General features: G+C 42.7%; 1 protein-coding gene across 2 annotated transcripts in view; it reads right to left on the bottom strand.

Annotated features, from left to right (window-relative positions):
* Positions 1-3922: 3922 nt before the first annotated feature.
* The window catches only part of FSHR (follicle stimulating hormone receptor), a 160727-nt gene continuing 141383 nt past the window's right edge, over positions 3923-23266 (bottom strand). For both annotated transcript variants that reach the window (XM_059407808.1, XM_059407809.1), the window contains 4 exons: positions 19350-19418; positions 19164-19238; positions 9128-9313; positions 3923-5147 (listed from right to left, as the gene is read on the bottom strand). In XM_059407808.1, coding sequence (XP_059263791.1) covers positions 3923-5147; positions 9128-9313; positions 19164-19238; positions 19350-19418 — 1555 coding nt within the window. The remainder of the gene's footprint in view (positions 5148-9127; positions 9314-19163; positions 19239-19349; positions 19419-23266) is intronic.

Here is a 23266-nt window from a genome sequence, read left to right as displayed (position 1 = left end):
AAGATCTATCTTTGTCTAGATTTGGTCACGTTTGCATGTGGCATCTGAAATTGGTACAGCTTTGCTACCAAGGGATAATACTGACTGAATACTCTAAGGATGGCAGGGCAAAAACATGGAAAGGTCCTGAATTATTGAGACCACCAAGCTGCCCATCCAAGACTGGATCATCTTAGGGAATTGGCCTTATGGTTTAAGCCACTTTTAGTTGGGATTTCTGCTACTTGAGCTGAAACCATTTAGATGGGAACCAGCAAGCTCAACCTCATGGTTGGGCTTTATTTTATGCTAAGTTTTAGTTTCTTTAATGTTATATATTAAACAGACAAGACACCCAATATATTTGTCTTTCTCCAATGCTCTTTACTATCCAGAGGGTGGAAAGTTCATTCCTTGATTGTCTTTGTAAACTTTCCTAATAGAAACAAAGTTTCCTAAATAAAAAAATGACTTAGTGAATCCAAAGCTTATGGCCATCACAGTAGAGTAAAAAAGTTAGTTTTCGTCATCTTTTTCTCATTTTCTGATGAACGGTATATGATGCTGGACTAAATACGGCAGAGTGTCAATTCTGGTAAGCAATTCTCCAGCACACTGGTGATGGAGGTAAGAGCCTTTCTACTTGTTTTATTTCTCGTGCCATGTATTCCTTCCAGAAACAAGGTCTGAGGTTGTCCATGTTTGACATACACTGAGCTCTGTAGTAAAGTATGATCTTGAGTGTCATGCCCTCCCTTCATTTCTGTCCAGTCCCATTTCTGTATGTGGCAAGATAAAAATTGTATTAATCTGGGTACCTACTTCATCATTTCATTCTTCTCAGTAAAAGCTTCTGGATTTACTAATTTACTCTCTGTTCTGATCCCTGCGAGGAGGATTCTAATTGTCTGACTGCTTCTCAGGCAGTGAAAGAGAATCTGTAGCAAAGGTGGAGGGGAGGTGGGTGATAGGAGGGGCTGGCCAGGATGGGAACTGAAGGAATTCATGGTAGGTAAAAGTTTGAGGAGAGAGCCATGGGAGCAGGTCCAGGTTGAAGTCTGAGAGTGGCAGAGAGTGGCTGCCAGGCAGCCAGTTTGCACAAGGATGGCCAAATGCATTATTGACAGCCAGTGTTCATTCTGAGACATTAGTACTTAGGCTGTGACAGTTAATATCTTCAGTATCACCTCTTGAATCATGGGTACTTGATAAATCTCTGGGACATATAGGGTCCTCTATGGTGTTAGAGATTTGAAATACAAGTTTTATAAAAACAACTTGGAATAACATTTTAATTTCTTTTTGGAGATTTTATATATATATATAATCTGAGTTACTAATCTAGGACTGAAGCATCACTCCAGGAGGCTAGCCTCAAGTGTTGCTGCTATAATTATTTTTTTTTAATGGGAAAAGAGTGATTGGTACACTGGACTCCAACTGTTTTTACTCAAATACAGGAAATGGAGGAAATGCTTTTCCCTTAAGACTTAAGAGTTTAGAAGCACTAAATTTAGCTCCCTATAAATATGTTTGCTTTTTTGAGAAAAATTTTCTTTCTTACCAGGAAGCGTTGGAGTGATAGGACGATGGAACAAAAGTCTTATGAGTGTCTCTGGTTGTGTATTTATCTTTAAGCATATTCTTGCCTCTCAGAACCATTATCTGTTAAGCCAGTTTGTCATCCACAGCTATGCTGTGAAATAATTAATATTGTATCCTATTTTTAATTTAGCTTCTACTTGCTTTTGAGTCCAAATTCAGAAGCATAGTCTCTTTGGACAAAAACAAGGAAGAAGTATGACTGCAGATAGAACTGGGACAGGTCCGTAGTGTGGCAAACTGGTATGGGGACCAGGCCGGAAAATGCTAAATGAAAAATATTTTATTTTCATATAGCACTAGACTACTGTTCTCCAACAGAAATGTAACATGAGCCACAAACATGACCCACATAGGTAATTTTAAATGTTATAGTAACTCCACTAAAAAAATGCAAAAAGAAGTAGATGAAATTAATTTTAAATACATTTATCTCAATGTGTCTAAAACATTGTTTTAGTAGGTAGTATCAAAAATTACTGAGTTGCATCCCTCTTTTTATTTTTTTTTTGCACTAACTATTTGAAATCAAGTGTGCCTTTTGCACTTACAGCATGTCTCAATACAGGCTACCCATATTTTTGGTGCTCAGTAGCCACATGTCGTCAGTGGTTACTGGACTGAATAAAATAGGTCTAGATTATTTCTAAAGATAATCATTCTGTTTTTTATGTGATGCTCATAACAGATCTAAATGGTGCCAGGGCACATAGGCAGAGATGATTGCTTTTTCTTTAAGATGTATAAGGACTTCTTGTTAATGCATTTGGGACCAAGCTAAGAAATGTTTGCCATAGAGCAAGAGGAGGAAGGATTGCCTTTAACAAGGAAAGAGGATACTCTGAGAGGAGACTCAAAACTTTGTGAGGTGGTCATGGCACAGTACTTTATGAAGATTTATGGTTGGTATTTATGATCCAGATTATCCAGATGGTATCTTTTATGAAAATAGATACAGGAAGTATAATTATATATCAGGAACCATATGGTATAATGGAATGAGTTCTAGATTAAGGGTTAGGAGAACTGGGCACTAGTCCAGGCATTGGTCTCCGTGGAAAGAAGTAAACTAAAATTTACCAATCCTGTTAGTACCCATTTTCTTACCCAATTCTTATAATGAGACCAATAGGTAGGAATTAAAACCAATGCCAGTTAATAAAGGAAGAAACAGAGCCTAGAGAGGTAATGTCCTGCTTTATCCTGGTTTATTATAGACTTAGGATAAAATCTCTGTTCTAATTCCAAAGCTGCTATATTCTTAACATTATAACCTATATGCATGCCATATAGTAGGTTCTATCTTTTACGAATTGGGGTTCATCTAAAGAAGCAGAACAAGGCATGCATGCATGTGTGCAGTAAATATTTGTTACAGGGACTTGGCTAATGCAATTTTGAATATTGGTTAAGCATTCTCTATAAGGATGTCATCTCTACATGTGATGCTAGAGCTTAAGTCCAGAGGGGAGGCAGGGATAAAGGTAAGATGGCAAACGTGCTGGAAGATAGAGCATGAGCTGAACCCCATGAGATCAAACTGAACCCTATTTCCATCTTGTTGACTCCCCCCTTATTCATAAAAAGTTTTGCGGAAGCTGGGGTTCTTCATCGTGGATTGAAGCACATATACCTGGCTCAGGGGTCCGAGAACCTAAAGGAGGATCCAGGGGAAGGTGGAGAACTTGCACGCCCGGTAGCTGCTTTGTAGCAGTGAGCTATATCAGCTGATCAGCCAGTGGCTGGAGCTTCCCTTGATTTCTTTTCCCAAGAACCTTCCCTGTGGTGCACCCTGATGGGAAACACATAAGGGAATTCTGGGTAGTGACGTTCAGCCTATTCAAGTTGACACATAACAAAGCCATCACATAGGTACTCAATGAATATTTGTCAAACGAGTGAATGAATATTGTGCTGCTTCCCTTGGAAGTTATTTGGAGACCACAACACCTAATCCTGGTTCTGCCTCTGACATGCCAAGCCATTTGGAACAGTTCACTTAAGCCTTTGAGTCTTGGTTTACTTGTCTATAAAACTCCAAGAGTAATTCCTGTTTTGCCCATTTAATAAAACTTTTATAGGGATCTGTAAAAGTTGAGATCTGAACGAAAGCACTGTGAACATTGTAAAGGATAAAACAAATGTAGTATTATTTTAATTATGAATGTTGTTACTACTTGAGCTTCCTAATTGATCATATGGAGTAATAGTTCCTAAGCAATCTACCTTCTAGCTGTGCTAGGAAGATTAGACTGGAGTATGCAGAAGTACTGTCAGCTATGCCATATCAAAGGTGAGACGTGAGTTATCACTCAACACTAAGATATTTACTCATAATATTTTAGTTCTGGGCTAAGTGGCTTCGAGGGCCAAGCATGTAATTGGTAACCTTGAGACCTGGAGGATAGTGGCCACTTCTCAGGTGGGAGTTGTGGGCAGTGGATAAAGTTTCTGTCCTGTAAGTCTGGGCTTGAGTTTCATAGCAGCCAAACTTGCTCAGCAAAATGAAGAAATCCCTGCGGAAGTTCTTAGTGAAGATGGCATAGAGGAAGGGGTTGGCGCAGGAGTTGATGGGGTAGAACAGGACCAGGAGGATCTTTGACTTGGACACCGTGATGAGGGGCACCTTGAGGGAGGCAGAGATGGCAAAGAAGGAGATGGGTGCCATGCAGAGGAAGTCCGTGAAGATGAGCATGGCCATGCGTTTGGCGATCTTGGTGTCACTAGAGGAGGACACGATGTTGGGGTTTCTCACTGTGAAGTAGATGTGAGCATAGCAGCCACAGATGACCACAAAGGCCAGGACATTGAGCACAAGGAGAGACATAACATAGAGCTGTGACATGGGGCTGTCAATATCCATAGGCAGGCAGATGCTCACCTTCATGTAGCTGCTGATGCCAAAGATGGGAAAGAGAGCAACTGTAAAGGCAAAGATCCAGCCTAGCAGCATGACACCGGCAGCATGGCGGAGCTGCACTTTGCATTCTAGCTGCATGGCGTGGGTGATGGTGTGCCATCTTTCCAGTGTTATGGCTGTCAGAGTGTAGACCGAGAGCTCACTGGCAAAGACTGTGAAAAAGCCAGCAGCATCACAGCCTGCTCCTGTCTGCCAGTCAATGGCATAGTTGTGGTACTGGCTTTTGGTGTAGATATCAACTGAGGCTATGAGCAGCAAGTAGATTCCAATGCAGAGATCGGCAAAGGCCAGGTTGCACATAAGGAACCGGGGGACTGTGAGTTTGTACTGGCTGGTGATCAGGATCATCAGCACTATGGTGTTCCCTGTGATGGCCAGGATGCTAATAAACCATATCAGGACTCTGAGAATATCATACCCCATGATATCTTCACATGGATTGAATGCATCTGGCTTAGGGGAACAAGTCACATCAACCACTTCCTTGCATAAGTCATAGTCAAATTCACTGTACATCATGTCAAATCCTTTGGTGTAACTGGATTCCTCATCTTCTGCCAAAGAGACTCTCTGACCCCTAGCCTGAGTCATATCCTCGACTTCTTGCCTTAAAATAGATTTGTTGCAAATTGGGTGAAGCTCAGAGCTAGAAAAATACAAAAAGAACAGGATCAACATCTTGCGTCCAGAATGGAAAATACATCACTGTTTTTGCACAGGGTAGAAATGATGGGGTTTCTTTCTGTTTTTATTCCCCCCCTTTCTCACAGTCTGTCTGCCCTTGAGTCTAAGCACAAGGGTTAATGGTGCTTACTGTAAATGAACAGAGCAACTCATGTGTATATTCCTAGAGTTGGATGGCTCACTGGGGAAGCCATCTAGCCACAACCTGAATGTGGGAGGAAGGCGCCCGGGACTAGCTAAGATTTGCTGTTAAGTGCGAATAATTTACAGACCTAATATCTACTCCACCCTTTGCCTTCCCCCTTTCTATTTAGCTATCTGTTAATATGCCTGAGTAGGATATAAAGCTATTCCTCTACTCTCTACTCTTGTTGCTGGAAGATATGGACTGTTTCCTGACTGAAATGAGAACTTAGTTGCTTCTTTTATCTACTTAAAGCAGAGAAGTGCAGTCTGTGGTCCATTCCCAACCAACACCCCTCCCTGGCTCTCTGCTACTCAGGCTAGTGGGAGGTCTGTGATTTGCCTGAAATGTTATGGAGGCTAAATTATTCTCTATTGACTCACGTTCCAGGAGCCACAGTAGTCTTCAGGTATATATCCGTCTGCGAGGTAAACCAGACTCTCTCATATTAAATAGTTACCTACTAACTGCTGAGAGAGCAAATATAGGTTGCAAGTGGGTTGGGATGGTGCTAACTCATTCTAAGATTATAATTTATTCCCTGGGGAACTGGCTCTTCTTGGGCTCACATTTTTGTATTGCTTTTTCCTTTCAGCCCAAACATACAAGAGGCCTAGTCAACAAAATAGAGGTACTTGCAGAAGGGATTTGAATGAAAACCAGAGGATAAACATCCTATCTATGTGTGAATAGTGCAGGTAGAGATGGGGTAATCTGTTTTGAAGCAAAGACTTAAGGAAAGGCGATGTTTTACACTGGGTCTGTTTTTGGATGGGAAAAAAAAATTTCGCAAGACCCTCTATACTTCCTCCCACTTTCCCTCCCTGAGAAGCAAATTCACAACAATGTTAAGTGACTTCATTGCTCTCAAACCCTAACATAATCTCATACACGTAGGGAAGTAGGTATTAAGCCCTTGAAAGAGTCCCCTATAAGGAGAGAGTAGCTGGGGGAGTGGAGGTTTCATCAGAGATCTTCGAGAAAGGTGAGGCAAAGCTCAGATGGGTATAGGGAGGACAAAAGCAGCACTACGGTCCTTCACCTACCTTGTGACTCCTAAACCCTGTCATCGGATTAGCACCAGCCCAATTCTAAGAACGGAAAGTAAGCTGGTACCTACAGATGACAATTCCATTTATTGAAACAGATCTGACTTAACCACCTAGAGACAGTCTTCACTTCCTGGGGCTTATGTTGGCTTCTGTGAAGATTCTTACTGTTGATAATGCTACTAACATATTTTAAATATTGATGCTTCCCTTTCCTGAAACAGAAATGACTCAACCACCCGAGTATAGAAAAGGTAAACAATGTGTGTCTCTTGGAAAAGGATAGAAACAAAAATAGAAATGAGGGAAAGTAGTCCTGCCTTTGCAGTATCTTAGCAAATAATAAACATCATAAAGAGTTGGGAATTCAGTTTAAGGTCATCTTAAAAAATGGTGTTCTTGGACCTTGATAAATCATTGAACGGGCTCTTGGGAAGTGTATAGCAGAGTGGCCCAGAGTCTGAGCTTTGGAAACAAAGCAGAGGGTTTGGGCAGTTTGGTTGTGGTTGGTCAGGTTATTTACTATCCTGAGCCTCTGTTTCTGCCTCTGTGAGGAGGGAATAAAAATATTATTGCCTTTTCGAGAATTATGAGATAAAGTTACAACGAATCACAGAGCTGGGTGGTGAGAACGTAGCCAGTATGAGCAATACCAAGACAAATGACTGCGGTGAATTCCTGAGTTCATGTTGGGGTCCAGGCCCTGTGTGAGGATTTAGATGTCTATGCCACAGTGTATCAGTTTAAAATCTAGTTGTGAAGAAAAGGCCTAAATAAAACTAACATCAGAAAATGAACAAAGTAACATTGCCAGCTGAGTGCAAAACTCTGACAAAGGGCTACGTGGTTCAAGGACAGATCAGGTGTGCAGTTAACAAGGTCTTTCAGGAGGGATATTGGCCAAAACCTCACAGTCACAAGGGCCTGACATATCTTGGGCACTGTTGCCAAATGAGGATTGGAAGGACAATTGTATCATACAGTTTTAAACTTGAATATCATTACTAAACCATACCTACTATGGTGTACAATGAAATGACACCATTAAAGAAAAAATAAAAAGCCCTACAGCTACCTTATGAATAGCATACTTATTTTATTTTGTGTTTGTGAGTAAGTGTGTTGAATACAGAGACTAAACGCCCACTGCAATTTTTGTTACTCTGTTTTGGCACCTCTTATTAGGAGAGGGGTAGGGCTCTCCTTTCCTGTACCAGACAGGCGCTGTTATAAATTGTAGTAGGGACCTAGAAAGGGTGAGAGCCAGGGAGTCCCTGGGTGGTGTAAGAGACCTGGAGATTGCTGGCTGGGAGGAACCCTGAAGCTGCGTGTATGCTGCCTGGGGGTGGCAAGACCAACAGAGGCTGAGCAGCAGTTAGGTAACCTATTCTGGGGTGTGTTAGCACTGAAGAGTCTCACAGTGATCTTGACATCCTTGAGAGTTCTCCTGAAGGGTGTTGAGTTCCAGGGTTTTCTTAGTGAATTGGTATCTTTCTTGCCCCGGGCTGGAATAACTCTTGTCTGGAATATAGAAGAGGCAAACCTTGTGCCTCAGCCCAAGCCCTTACACATTCTAGTCAGCAGGAAGAAGTTCCCTGACCCTTGTGTTTCTGTGTGAGGAGTGTCTGATTCTGGATAGTTCCTCCCTGAGGCATGGTATTTCTGAGAAGTTGTCCCTTTTCTTCAAATCCTTCAAATGGGTGAGTGTGGACTCCTAGTCACTTGGAAAACATTTTAGATAGATACCCTGTGTTGTTTTGTTTTTACCTTATCTTGCTTTTGAGCAGGGATTAAGTCTACCCGGACAGGTGAAAGTCTGTTAAAGGTTGAACAGTAAAGGAGACTGTACCATGTGGTGCAATGATGACACAGGAAAACTCTGTGACAAGGCATCATCTGAGTGTGAGTGTGTGGCATGGGTTGTGTCAGTGAGCTCGGGGAGGATGTGAGCTTTGAGAACTCCTGATATCCAGTAAATTCTATCTGCAATGGATCCTTTCAATGTCTGGAACCTTTGTGTGCCATCTCCAAAATATTCCCTTTCCACTTTGTCTAGATCCTCTGTATGATTACCTCATCTTTTTTAACCAGTTGCCTCCCGGTTTTTGTCTCTGTCTGGATTACCCTCTTTTTCTGGGCTTCTTCAAATTTGGCCAGCCTTGAAAGCCGAAGTGAACAGATGTCCCAGTCTTTGTTCTCCCTGTGAGGTGCTAATCTCCAAAGATGGACTGGGGCTTCTTAGAGGGGTTGCGATGTATTGTGCATGTATGCATCAGTTTCTGGTATGGCATTTAGGCTTCTCCCCTCCAAAGTTGACTTGGGTGGTTCCTGGGACATGTGCAGGTGGCAGAGTGTGGGACTAGAACAATAAATCCATATTGGTACTAAGGAAAGAGGGAATAAATAAATATTCATTAAGCATCAGCTATGAGTCAGGTGCTATGTTTGGAGTTTTTCATGTTGCCTCATTTAATACTTGGAAGGTGATCTACCATTGTGGGAAGCCCTCTGTTGTGAGCCCATTTTGAAGAAAATTAGAAACCCTTCACAGTACTGAAGCTTTGATCTAGAATATGTCTAAGGGCTTTTGCTGGGGAGGTCTCTGCAAGTGGATTCTCTTCATGCTCAAGATACATAGAAGTTGTGGACCAAGTTCCGCATCGGAGAAATGCCGGAGTGGGGCTCAAGGATGGACATGGGAAAACTTACATTTGATGTCTCCAGTTTGCAAAAGCGCAGCAGTGGCTAGGGTAGGTGAGGCTGGCCTCCATGAGTGCAACAAACGTATCCAGACTGGGGAGCTTTTTCAAGTTGTATGTTGATCTGGCCCGCAACTTCTTAAGATTTTCTAAGCCGTAGCTGGGCAGGGAATGGATCCTGGTTCTTGAAATGTCTCTAGAAGGATAAAATGTAAACCTAACATGATTATTACGGGCCTCTCTGATTAATTAACAGGCCTCTCTGATTCCCAGATATACTCACATCCTGCCTGACCTGGGGCTTAACTTCCGCCATCTCCCGTCCTACAGTCTGTCTTGAAATGGACTCTGCGTATTAGTGGAGACCTGAGGGATTGAAGGCATTTCCTTCCCACCATAAAGTCAGCTACAAAAATATTTGTGATGAGCTAGGGGTGGAATCTGTGGCCAAATTTCAGAAAAGGTCAAGAAAAAAACAAACAAACCATACTATAGGGGCAGTAAATGTACCCTCAGCACGATGTGCAAGTGGCGACAGAGTAGTAAGTATGAGCACAGCCAGACTAGCTTGTATAAGTGCCCCACCCTTCTACCTATTAGCTCTGTGACCTTGGTAAAGTCATGTAATTTCTCCTCAGCCATACAATAGGAATGATAACAATCCTAGCTAACTCAGAGGGTTGTTGGGACAATTAGAGGAGTTAAAAGTACACAAGAAACTTCTGGCCAGAAGAGAGCCCTTAATGACTGATGGCTATTCTTTAAACATCTCTGTCTGACTGTGTCTCTCTCTCTGCCCGTGTCTCTGCCTCGAGTACACGGTTGTTCTTGCTTTGTAGGCGTCTCTGGGCAAATCAGCAGGGATCTCTGGAACCTGACCAACACCAACTGAACTCAGATCCAAACCCTCTGCTTTGTTTCCAAAATAAAATATTTTGCTAAATAAAAAACAAAACCAAACAACAACAACAAACCCCACAAAGCCCTGGATGTGATGTGTGGGCCATTTGCCTGGTGTCTCTAACATCTGTTCTGTGCGCTTCTCTCTGCTCTGCTTTGTACTTCAGAAGGGATGGCCTCTGCAGGTTCCATTTCCCAGATAGCCTCCACTTTGGAGGGTTCAGCAAATGAAACTGGTGGGAGATTGGAGGCTAAGAGGAGGGGTAAAAGTTAAGGCATTTCTCATCTATCCTTTATCTCAAGCAACAGTTCCTTTATGACTTCAACCGTCATTAGATCTGCTGAGGGTCCAGCTTCTACTCACTTGCTCAAGTCCTACCTTTAGTAGTAGTGGTTACCTATCAATACCAATGCCTAGACTGCTTCTCCTCTGCTTGATATTAGGCAGGTTGTATGTTCGAGAGCTAATGATTACATTATTTAACACCTATGTATATTTCACTTAGTCCCTTCCTTTTTAGTGCTGACAAATTTGGTAAACTTGGCATCTGTCATTCAGGTACTTCTGTGTGCTTACTGGTTTATTTATTTATTTTATCATTATCATCATCATCATCATTATTATTATTATTTTGTTCTATCACTGCTGAGAGAAGTGCATTAAAATCTCCAACTATAATTTTGGATTTGCATACTACTACTTTTAGTTTTGTCAGTTTTTGCTTTATATATTTATGGAAATGTTTTAGGTACGTACAATTTAGGAATTTTAGATATTCCTGGTGACTTGCTTGGTATCTGGTAATATTTGTCTCCTAATGCTTTGGATGTTTCTTCTTCCCTGGTTCCTCCCCAACTGCCAGCTGTTAGAGTACCCCTGGGCTCAGAGCCTAGACTTCTTTCCTCTATTTTACACTTAATCTATAGGTTTACTCACCTCATATTACAGCTTAAACACTATTTATATGTTGTTGGATCACTTATACTTATCTCACCTATATGTCTTTTCTCTCCTGAACTGTAGGCTCTTAAATTGGACTGCCTCCTTAAAATCTCTGCTTGGATGTCTGATGGGAAGGCCAAACCTTGGGTATTAAAAATTGAGCTCCTGATTATCCCCCCAAACCTCCACTTGTGGCCTCTCCAATTGTTGAGGCAAAAACTTGAAAGGCATGCTTGGCTCCTCTTTCACACCCCATATGCAAACCCTCCGCAGAACATCTTGGCTTTCCACATATGTCTGGAATGAACCACTTTTCACAACAGTCATTGCTATCACCATAGGGTAAAAGTTCTGGTGTTCCAAGGTGTCTTTCTGGTTATCTCTGAAGTATTAGGATCCTTCAGAGATGAGGTCCCTGGAAACAAGAGTCTGATCCATGAATCTTTGTTCTGTGGTAAGTCTCAAGTCCCCACTGCTCAGTGATCCAGCTACGCTGGCCTGCTCTCCACTTATACTCCCCATTGTTCTGGAGCTTCTCAACATCCTTCCCTGCCCTAGAAAATCTCTAGTTTCTGTTTTCACACCATTGTTCCACTGACCAGTTCTGCTATTGACATTTGCTCTGGTCTCTGTGTCCAAGTTCTTCTTTCACCTGGCTTTTCTCCCCCCTCAAGTGTGAAAGAAAGCAGACTGCCTATTTTGTATAAAACAGTTCAAGGCTCTATCTGAGGAATAAGATGAAGGTATAAAAAGAAGTCCTTCAGGAACAACTGAAACCAGGGCAATCATTACCTGCCATGAACATTTTTCATATTTTTAAAAGCAAGCAATATAAAACAGGGGACTATTTTTTCTTAGTTATGTTCCCCCCCCTTGAGTTCAGAATATATATAAAAAATCACATTAAGTGAAGATTTCTAAAAATAAATTTTTATATTCCATGCAGTGCTATGCTCTTATCTCATATACTGTGGTAGATTAAAGAGGGCTGCAAATTCTTTACACTCTTCCCATGCAGGGTCTACTTGCCCTTCCCTTGAGTTCAGGCTGCACTGTGATGCCTTTGGACTATAATAGAGCATGATGAAAGTGTTGCTTTACCAGCTCTGGACCTTAGCTTTCAGAGAACTGACAGCTTCTATATTGGTCTCACAAAGCCCTAAGCTGCCATGGAAGAACTCTGAAAGCCCCGAGACCGCCATGCTAGGAAAAATCCAAGCTGTGTGTAGAGGTCCTGGAGGATGAGATGCTGTGTGTGTGTGTGTGTGTGTGTGTGTGTGTGTGTGTGTGTGTGTATGTGTGTGTGTGTGTAGGAAGGGTGGGGGAGAGAGAGAGAGGAGAAAGAGGGAGAAGTAGTGCTCACTACATGAGGCACAGGAGTGAAAGGACCACTTGCACATAGACCACCCCAGCCACCTGAGCTGATATCACATGGATCAGAGACAAGCCACCCACGTTTCTGAAACACACGATTATGAGCAAAATGGAATGATTGTTTTGAGCTGCTAAGTTTTAGGATAGTCTTTATGCCCATAATAGAGATCCCAGACTCCCACTGAAGTCTCTGTGATTCTGTCATCTCCATCATTTTTAATAGTTGTAGAGGTATTTTTCCTTGAAAGCCATTAAGAGTGCAATAACATTATATTCTGTATATTTTATGCCTTTCTCATCACTTACTAGCTTTTGTTTTATATACTAGCTCCTTGTATTTGCATTTTTATCTCTTCTTGATGGTGGAGCACCCTTTGCATTCTCAGCAGTGCCTTTCACATAGTAAGCCCCCAGAAAATTGTCGATTTGTTTGAAGAGAGTCTGGGGAGTGACACTGAACAAGGATATGGGAGATGAAGAACTAGGTCACCCCGGTCAACTGTGATGTGCCCTGACTTCTGACAGTTTCAAAGGATCTCCCACCTTGTGTTATCTCTTCTATTGTTTCATACTGCTGGACTTTTCCTGTGTCTTTGCTCAGATTTCAGATGCTCTGAGAGCTGGGAATATTTACAAACTTTGGTGTTATACGTTGTATTGAGCACAGGGCGGGGCTCATGAAATCTACTCAGTAGATAGTCCTCTGATGAGCAGAGATGGTTCATTATTGGCATCAGAGTACATATAGATGAGAAGCTGGAACAAGTCTCCCAGGAGAGCTAAAGGGAGAAGACTGCAAGGCAGACTGAGAGAGGAAATCTGGATTTCAAGGTTGATCAGCAAAATGGTGCTTCTGCAGCAGGCAACTCTATGTAACTGAGAGTATCAAAGGCACCAAGGAAGGGAGCAACCTGTGCAAAGTTTACAAGCAAATAGACGTGTATGAGAGAAGCAGCAGAGTAATGTGTTGGGTGGCTTGATCTGAATACAGTTCAGTGCCTGAGAAGCACTCACGCACTGAGAACTTTGAGACTGAGACTGAGAAGCTTTGGTGCTTCTGCCTTCTCAGTGTTCTGGAGCTAGCTTGTATTGCAGATTGCTCCTATCACAGCTACGAAATACGTAAGCTGTTGTCTTTAGCACTAGGTGGCTTTGCTGCTCTGAGGCCAAGGCATCTTGTCAGAGTCCTGGGATCCAGATCTTCTGCTGGTGGATGTTGAAAGGAGGGAGTGGTTTGTAGGAGAGGGATGTAGAGTCACTTTCATGTCAGTAAAGCTGTCTTTGGCAAGGTGATTCCAGGGTGATAGGGAAATACGTCTTTGTAGAAGGGTTGACTTAGAGCTTGATGGATACTTGCTGGAGTGAGTAAACATGGGACCTATCAAGACTTCCAAGTTTTGGACAGGCCGAAAAATGTTTCTGTTATCTCCATGGATTAAGAAAAATCGTAGAAATTTATATCAGCAGCGACAAAGATAAGTGGATATTGTTGAGTGTGGTTTGAGACTGAACTACAAATATTCCCACTTTTGCTCTCTGTTCCCCTAAAACTCTTTCTCTTTTCCCTGGCTACGATCTTTCTTCAAGGACTGAAAGTCTAATGTTCGATTGCAGTTTCTCTGTAAAAGCACTTTCCATGCTTAGGACACAAACATCCAGTGGGGGGCTGGGATGGGGTGGGAGGGGTAACAAAGTAAGACCTTGTCAGGTACTCATATCTTCATGAAAGTGGATTATTAGGACTATTGGCTGAAAGTGGGCTTGGAGAGAGGTCCAGAGCACAAAGCATAGCGAATGAGGGGTTTTCAGAATGGTTATTCTGACCAAGGATTTTTTGAGGAATAAATAAATGAGATTAGATCTTTGAACCTGGAGAGCCAGGTAGATGAGCCCAGAATTTATAATGAGCAGACTAACAACTCACTGAAAGCTGTGTTTTTGTAGGATGAGTCTATAGAACCCTGAGCCTGGCACATAGTAGGTGCCTGTAAATCCATGTTGAGTGCATTGGAAGGAAAAAGGATTGAAGGTAGGAAGCAAATGGAGTGACTGTTGCAGGAAGTGAGGAATAAGCGCTCTTCCTCACATGCTGTCACTTCATCTGTTAAAGTCACTGTATCACATGACAAAGATTTATTGGGCATCTGCTCTGTTACTATAGCCTCCTGAGGAAAATTTCTGCAGAGCATATTGTTCTGGGCAATGACGTTTGTCCCTCGACCAGAATGAGATACTTTAGGGCAGACACTGTTTATTTCTAAATCTCTACATCCCTTACACCAGAACAGTACTGATGCACAGTAGGTGCTCAGTCAACATGTACTAAATGTAGGACATGCATGAGCCAGTGTGCTCAGGGAATGGCTGAGAAGGTTTATCACAGATGCGGTTCCTCGGGCTGGTGGGCTGGACATACAGGGAGGGCTAGTCGTGGGCTGCTGTTTTTAATCCTTGTCTTTCAGGCTGGTCTAATGACTGCAGTCTTTCTTTTTTTAAGATGTCACTTGGTTAACATTTCAGCACATGCTGTATTTGGCAGTGACTGGTTTGGAGAATTTAAATCCTGAAAAGTACTAACAGGAGACATAATAGGATGATGGCTGGCGCTGAAGAGATTTAGTAATCCTAAATTGTTTCAACATTGTTAGGATTCCTGTTTTTGAGACACAAAGCGAAAAGGGAGATAGCTGTCAGTAATAAGGCACCGAGTCAGGAGAGGCAGGAGTTAAATTGCACTCTGTGCCCCATTTAATAAAGTGTGTTATAGCCAGTGCCACAAATTTGATTTGAACAATTTCTATTTTTCCAGCAAAGATGTTATTACAGGTCAATCATTTCCATAAGTGAGAGCACATTTCTGGTGTATACTACACTGACAGATGGCTAGAAGACCTCTCTTTCATGATCCCAGGCGGAATAAAAAGGCAATTTACTATCTATAGGACTGTGGGTACACTGGTAATGGAAGAGAATCATTCTTATACAAATAACTCAGTGTTTGAATCTGAACTATCAAATGAATCTGAGCTATAGCCAAATCAATTTGATAAACCATCAGAATATGATTGTACTAGCTCCAGCCTACAAAGGCAATGCATTAAATTTTCCCCATAGGAAACAGTTTCCCAAGGAAACAGCAATTGCTTGATTGCTTAACACACACAAACACACCCCAAAACTTGAGTGACTTTAGAATATCAGGTGAGAACTGAGCTGGCCACTGATGTTCAAGGCCAAGACTCTGGAGGGGAAAACGAAGATGCTAGCCTTCTCCTTTGAAACTCAGAGGCACATGCATGTATGCTCCTGACTTTCTCCACATCTGTTTCTTTTTGCAGTGGAACATCTCACTCTTGCATCCTTTGGTGTTCAGAGATTCTGTTTTTCACTCATCTAAAATTTTTTGCCTTCATTAAAGGAGTTACCATTGGTTGGGCACCTTTCACTTCACTCTCTTGGAATCCTCTGCATGCATGTACTGGGGACAAAGGGCTGAGCTTGTTGGAGAGGAAGATTCTCCCTAGTTAGCTTGTGGAGGAGCTACCCTGGAGACCAGAGGAAGCTTCCCAGTTTTCAGACTTGGTTCTAGTGCAGTGATCCTAGGTGAACTTTCTGGACCAGCAACAGCAGCTTTATCTATGCAAATTATTAGAGATGGAGCTTCTCAGGCCCATTCCTGACCTGATAAGTATGACTCTGGGGGGTAGGGATCCACATTCCAGGGTTTTATAAGCATGACTGGTGATTGTGATGCATAATCAAGCTTGGAACCACTCCCAGCTGAGCTGCTCGTAGCTGAGCTCTCCTCTGGAATGGACTTCTGACTTAGCCATGATTTGCCTCCATCAGTCAGCATCATGTGATTGTTGAGGAGGGGGACTATCCCCTTGCCTTAATTCAGTACAACTTTGAAGGGCCATCTTAATTTCACAACTCCCATGGGATTAGCTGGAGCTTCTGTTGCAAATGCATTGCAGTTTAACTTTCTTTTTAGCCTGATTCTATTCCCAGCAGGTACTTCTCACATACTCCAGTAGCATTCCCCAGTCAACCTCCTGCATGCAAACATCCATATAACAGGCTTATTTGGGGGAATGGGAATCTGCACCAATGCACAGTCAAAGTGCTAGCCCGAGCATCTACTGTGCAAAGCAGTCTTCACAGTCTGCCCTCTTCCTACTCATCAACCCATAGCACCTGGGGTGGGCTCCTTCTCTGCACACACCCCAGCAAGGAGATCTCAGGTCAGGGTCTGGCTGAGGTTGGCACATCAGGTTGTAGGAGTAAGAGATAGAATAGGCCATAGAATCCTAGCTGAGCAAACAGACTGGAAGGACATCTACAGACTAACCCGAAAGCCCCAGAAAGAAGGGAGGCTCATGTTGAGGTGATCAATCCTCTTGGCCCTCGGGAGAGGAGAAGGAGACTAGCAATCACAGGCTGGGCTTTTGGCCAGGCTCTTGCACATATATCCTCATGCATTGTAATGAAAAGATGTGGGAATGTATTACCACCCTCTACCCTTTTAAGTCATGGTAAGTGCTTCATAATTCCTTTGGATTTTCTGTAAATGTTATTCACTTTATTCTGGCCAGATCTGTTCCTGTGGTAAAAGGGTTGAAAAATGCACCCGTAACTTGAGGACCCTGTGAGCTGCTTGTGATGGTGACCTCCCTCTTCCTGCTGGCATACGTGGCAGGACCAGCTGAGGGAGTCATGTCTGTGTTCTCCATTAGATGCTCAGATGAGCATGTGGTGCCATGCCTCAGCCTGGGACCTGCCTATGCTCCTGTAGGAGATGTGCTTCTGTGCTGTGTGTCCTTATCATTTACTAGTGTACTTAGGCTGGGAGTCTGGGGCTTACAATTATCCCCCCCCGCCCATCTTTTAGTTCGCAGACAACTGTATAACATTAAGATGTTTGATTAGACATATTTACGTGCTTTAGACAACATGATATAGTGGGAATCCGTGGAATTTAAGGCAGAAGACCCATTCTTGGTCCAAGCTCTGCTACTTAGAGTGGCAGTCTGATGTCCATCAGGTCCCTTTAAAATTCTGATTTGGGGTTCCTGGATAATGAGCTAGTTGAGGATCTAGTCCAACTCACATGTTCTTGGTTGCAGAGTGCGTTAAGGAGCTATGCTTTAATAGTATACTTAGTACAAGTAACAAAGGGAAAGGTGTCCCCTCACAGACGACGTTTTGCCATAACAGACAGAGGTGCCTTTTTAGGAACATTCAAAATCCTTAGGACTCTCAGGTAAGGGAAACAGACAAACTGCTCTTGTGGTCAGAGACATGAACAGCTCTGTCTCGAAGTCTGTTTGTCTAAGTCCTTGGTATATTAGAGCATATGGACCATATGCCTGGCACTCTCTATTATGCATGGGAACTACCTGGTTCTTCGTAGCGCACATCATGAGCTGTTGTATTAATGTGTATATTTAGTAATTGTCTGACTGTCTTAGGAGAATACATTCTGTGAGAAGACCAAGGCTTAGGGAGGTGAAGGAATGGTCTTAAATCAAGGTAGTCTGCTCTGGCTTCTCTGCTTTAATCATGCTGACACTTCCTTCTATTGCATATATTGTCCATCTGAAGGCAGGCATACTAGAATAATCGTACTTTTCAAAGAGGCAGAATCCTGTCTATGGGTCAAACATGCTCTATCATCAATAGTAACCATTGGTGGAGTTTCTTCTCTACCATATAGGGTGTGTCTAGTTCTAGAGATACATTACGTTCCAACCTGAAGGAGAAGATAAACTTTTGAATGAAAGGGAAAAGTGATGTTGACAGATAGGAGGGAAGGAGAGAGGGAACCACATGTGGGAGCCTATATTGATTGCCAAATACAAGGTGGAGTCCAGTGGCTCTCAAATGCCTCAACTGACCTTGGGCAGACCATGGATGGATCATCTACTAAAACTTGATTTTTTCCCATATGTCTATTTCTGTGCTCACTAATTCTTCTTACATCTAACTTCTTCCTTCTTGATTCCTTCCTTCCTGCAATATATTTCATCAGTAGATGGAGTAGGCCTTGCCAACAGCCCAGGAAAACACATTAAAAAAAAAAAAAATCTTGGAGGGTAGGGTCCCTGTCACCATGAAGGCTATAGAAGTCACAGGAGGAAGAATTCTCTGTTGGCTAAGGTGGTCAGGGAAGTGGTGGCAGCTGGCCTGACCCTACTGGAAGGTCAGGGGCCCATGAGAAGAGAATGGGAGACAGAGGTGAGGAAGCAGCACCAGAGGGAGGGGTGCCCCAGGAGATTTCAATCGAGGCAAAGGGGATCCAAAAATAAGTGTGTTTGGGGATCTCTCAGGGGAACATACTCCCAGACATTGAAGGTGAAGAAGGAGACCTGTGCTTCCCCTTCCAGGGGAGAAAGGTATGGCAGAGTGGTTAAGAACCTGTGCTTCGAGTCAGACCAGTTTGGTGTTAAATATATGCTCCCAAATTTGCATGACTTGGGATGAGTTAGTTAACATCCCTCCATGGAAGCCAGTTTTTTGTTCTCTACAATGAGAACAATAGCTCCTACCACAGAGGTTTTATGAGAATTAAATTAGAAATGCCTCTTAAGCTTTTAAAACACTGCCTGGGACTTGGCTAGTGCACATTATATATTAGTTGCCGTTATGTTATTGAAAGTCAGGATATAGATCAGTCTAAAATTGTCCCTGGAAGTCTTTGTAGATGACGCAGGTCAAGACTGACCTTAATTGCCAACCCTATATGGGAAGCGTCTTTGAATTGAAGAAAGTTGACCTCTGACTTGGACATGTTAATCTCTAGCACATGGAAACAGGGGAAGCTACTTACAGAATGACTGGTCCGGAGGCTCCGTGGAAAACATCTTTAGGCAATTCTTCCAAATTATTGTTATCACTTAGATTCCTGGGGATGGAGTTAAGGAGAGAAGAAGGGAGACAAAAAGCCACGTAAATATCACTGTTGTAAGAGCCATTTCCCTCTAAATGGCCTGGAAGAGTAGGCAGGGCTACTTACAGCTCATCTAGTTGGGTTCCATTGAATGCACAGTTGTGTATTTCTTGAATGCCATTCTTATTCAGCCATCTGAAATAAAAGGCCCATTAAAAAAACAATAATGTCGGATGCAAACAATACAGGGGTTTCATTATTGGAAGCACTGGGGCAAGGTCAGACATTGCAGATTATTGGCATAAATAAAATGCCACCAATAAGGCTCAGGGACAGGAGTGGGAGGGAGGCTGATTTATCACCGTTTGACCTCATGTGATGTTTGAAGTTTGCATTATGTGCGTGTATTACATATCCAGAGGGGAAAAATTCGTTTTGAAAGGGCACATTTAGGCCTACCACCTGGATCCTATACAGTCTTCGTGCACATCGTTAGTGCATAGAGATGGTACCATGGGGGCATGAGACAAAGATCTTTCCCATCCTGAAGGACCGAAATCATGCAATTATTAGACAAGTGTTTATAAGACAAAGAACATTTTATATCCTTTCTCTAAGGCCTTAAGCTTCTCACCCATGCTCACTCATAGCAGCAGGCCTGCTTGTCATCAAAAGGTGATCTAATTAAGCTGTCGGACAACCTGAACATCTCCTGTGACCCACAGGGACCTGGTTATTGGAGGTTTGTGGAGGTGGCTCTGGGTTAAGCCAGAAAGGAAGAGAAATCAATTACGGAGACTGTGGGCTGTGGCAGGGCGCAGTAGTGTGAGTGGGAACAGGAGGGGCCTCTGCGGTTGAAGGGGGCTGGATGTGGAACCGTCAAGCTGATTGTGCAAAGGACAGTGAGCAGGTTAGGGGAGACCAAGGACACCTTGGGCAGACAGCTCCGCACTGCTGTGCTCCTGGATGGATCTGAAAACAAAAACAAAATCCAAGGTCGGGAGAGCTTAGCCCGAAGAGCCTTTGACCACCTGCTCTTGATTTGTTGTCAGGTTCTTTTCCTTGTCAGGCTCAGTGGGTTTACAAGTAACAGTGTTTGAAAAGCTGACCCCGAGAGGCTCCTGCGTGTTGCAGACTCGTATTTCCTGGCTTGCGATGGGTAGCTAGAAACACTTACAATCACAGGACAGTAACCATATGTTTTTTTTCTTCCTCCCGAAAACCAGTTTACATAAAGAGATCCAGACAGGAACAAGCAAACCTTTCTAAAACATCAGCAGCCAGTCGGTGGGTTCTGATGGCAAGGAGTTGCCGTGCGCCTCCACTCCCACTGACCTTGCAACTACCTGCCTGGACGCCAGCTATCCCTCCTGCTCACGGCTTTGTCAGCCTGTCCCTGGTAGTGAGTTGGTGCGACAGCTGCCGCTAATCTGTGGGATGTAGTTTCCTGGGATTTTCAGTCAACCCCAGGGATTGGCAAACTTCTCCGTAAAAGGCCAGAAAAGCCATTTTAGGTTTCATGGGCCAAGAGACAGAACGGAGAACACTACATAGATATTTTATATAGGTATGTGTGAGGCAATGTTGACAAAGGTTTTGACCAAACTAAAAATAGAATACTGATTTTTTAAATAATAGATGTCTATTGAAAAGCATGTTTTGTTTTGTTTTGTTTTTTTCTGGGCAGGATACCATCTTGCTTAATTAGGTTCAGTGTCAGTGTTCCCTGTCATCAAAATGTTCACTTGTACAAAGCAGTACAGTTCATGGGCTGGATTTGGCTGACCCTTCATCTAACACAAAGGTGTGGGTAAATCTGGGTGGGCTCCACCTATGTTTCTGTAGACTAGATTTTTCTGTACATAAATTTCCTGCAAATAGATCTTGCTATGATGAAATAATATACAGATGGATTTAGAAGAATTCCTAAGTAGACTTTTGTCTTCATGGATCCTTCTCAAACAACAGACACCATCCTACAGGGAGGGGTGGAAGTTTTTGGTGTCAGCAGTGGATCATTACACACACACATACACGAATGATGTCTAGAACTCCGGCCTTGGGGTTTACATTAGGCTATAGCATTCAAACTACTATCAGAGAGAAGCTGACATTTATTATGTACACTCTTAGTCTCTTAAGAGATATAGTGCTGGTTTTAAAGCCTGATGATGATGACGACGTCCACAGTGACCAGGACAAACTGGGCAAAGCATCAGCTAAAGAATAACTGGATCATGGTTTTCTTTCCTCTTCATGTGTTTGTGGCCTCAGTAGAGGTTCGGGAGGCTCCAGAAGCTGGGGCAGGCAAGTGAGATGGAACCCAACTAAGAAAAGGAGGAAATGCACATGGAGTGAGCCTCTCCTATGGCTGGGACATGGTGGGAGCTGATACACTTAAAAGCTCATTTTATTTTTTTCTGAATTGAGGCTGTTCTTTTGGTTGGTCATAGCTAGTTTTTTTCCCCTATTCAGGCCCTATGGTTGCAGGGCGGGCGTGGGAAAGGGCTCAGATGGGGTGGGAAATGGTGGACCTTTATTGCTCATTTTCCTCTGAGTCACTAGCCTAGTGTCTGATAATCCATTATTATTATTATTATTATACATATAAAATATTTTTTAGAGAAGGGACTTAAGATTTTGGAAAGTACCAGTGCACAGAAAACTCTTTCGGTCCTCTGTGCCATTTTAGCCGTGCTGCTTTTTCTGAGCATACTTGGGTGTTCCTAGTGGGAAAAGATGCCCCTGCATCCAGATGGGTCACCCCAACTAGAACACCTGGAGTCTTAAACTGTCTTCAGGGATTTTCTGATTCCATTATCTATAGATTAAGGACCATCTGAGGTCAAGAAAAATAGATTTTATTCTCACAAAAGTGAATTTATCCTTCAGAGATGGGTCTGAGAAGTATTGACCGTTAAGAAAGCTCTCCTCTCCGGGAGAGTGTGTTCTAAATTTCGGGGGGCCACATAGTGTCCATGAACACAAGCCCGAGAAGAACAGCCACGATCTGCACATTTCCTTGGTAGGCTTGGGTTTGTGAAGCTGTGTCCTAAGTTCTTATTTCCTCAGGTTTGCCTTCACCCGGGGAGAGGTAAGGCCTCTTTAGATCAGGATCCTTGCCCTCTTGTGATTTTGTCTTGTGATCTGGACAAAAAGAATGTGTGTCAAAGTAGAAAACTGTGAGGATATCTGTAGACTCCTACTTAATGATGTATTTTTATAAAATACTCTGTTAATAGATTTGACACATGGTAACATGAAGTAACTTAGAATCACTATATTTAAAGATGTTTAGAGCAAGATTTAAAGATGCACAGGATGGCTAGGTACACCTGATGGCGTTTATCACTAGTCTCCTTCCATAATGTAGCCTGGCAATCCGTGCACTGTCATTTGTGCTCTAACCTGGCGAGCTGATGTTACTCAGGTATTCCCTCTTTCCCCCAAACTCTTTCTCCACCTCCCCCCTCTTTTTTTAACCTCCATAAACTTGATTGTTTCCTCTCCTTGCCTTTTGCCTGGCTATATCCCATTTACCTGTTAAAGCCCCATCTTAGACACAACCTTCTTTCTCAGCCACCTTTCCCTTCTTTAACTGTTCCTTCAACCCTCATGTTACAGGCCAGTCAGAGTAAATTATTCCTTCTGTCCTCTTAGGATAATTGCCTTTATTTTGTACACTTTTCATTCTGTTTATATTTTAATTCATTTCTTTTGTTTTCCCCTTCTTTCATATTTCCTCTACCCCATTGACTCATTCTAATACAGGTGCACATAAATTCTGAATATCATGAGTGTATTAAAGAGAAGGAGTAGGTATTAGTTAAAATTTTTGTTCTAATACTATGTACTGAATACATGCCTTTGATTTAAAATTTTTTTGAAGTATGAAGGATACTTGCATTGCCTCTGCTAGTCTCTTTGAAACCTTTCCTATTGTTCTCTCTAATTAATTTACATCAAATGCTGTGCTTAGCTTTAATCTTCAGCATGTCCTCATCTCTACTGTTTCTCCCCCCTCCCTCTTTTCTTTTTTGTAC

This window comes from Mustela nigripes, chromosome 7, assembly GCF_022355385.1.
Source record: "Mustela nigripes isolate SB6536 chromosome 7, MUSNIG.SB6536, whole genome shotgun sequence".
Classification (NCBI taxonomy): Eukaryota; Metazoa; Chordata; class Mammalia; order Carnivora; family Mustelidae; genus Mustela; species Mustela nigripes.
The sequence above is the reverse complement of the archived record's forward strand: the minus strand, read 5'-3'. Positions and strand labels throughout refer to the sequence as shown.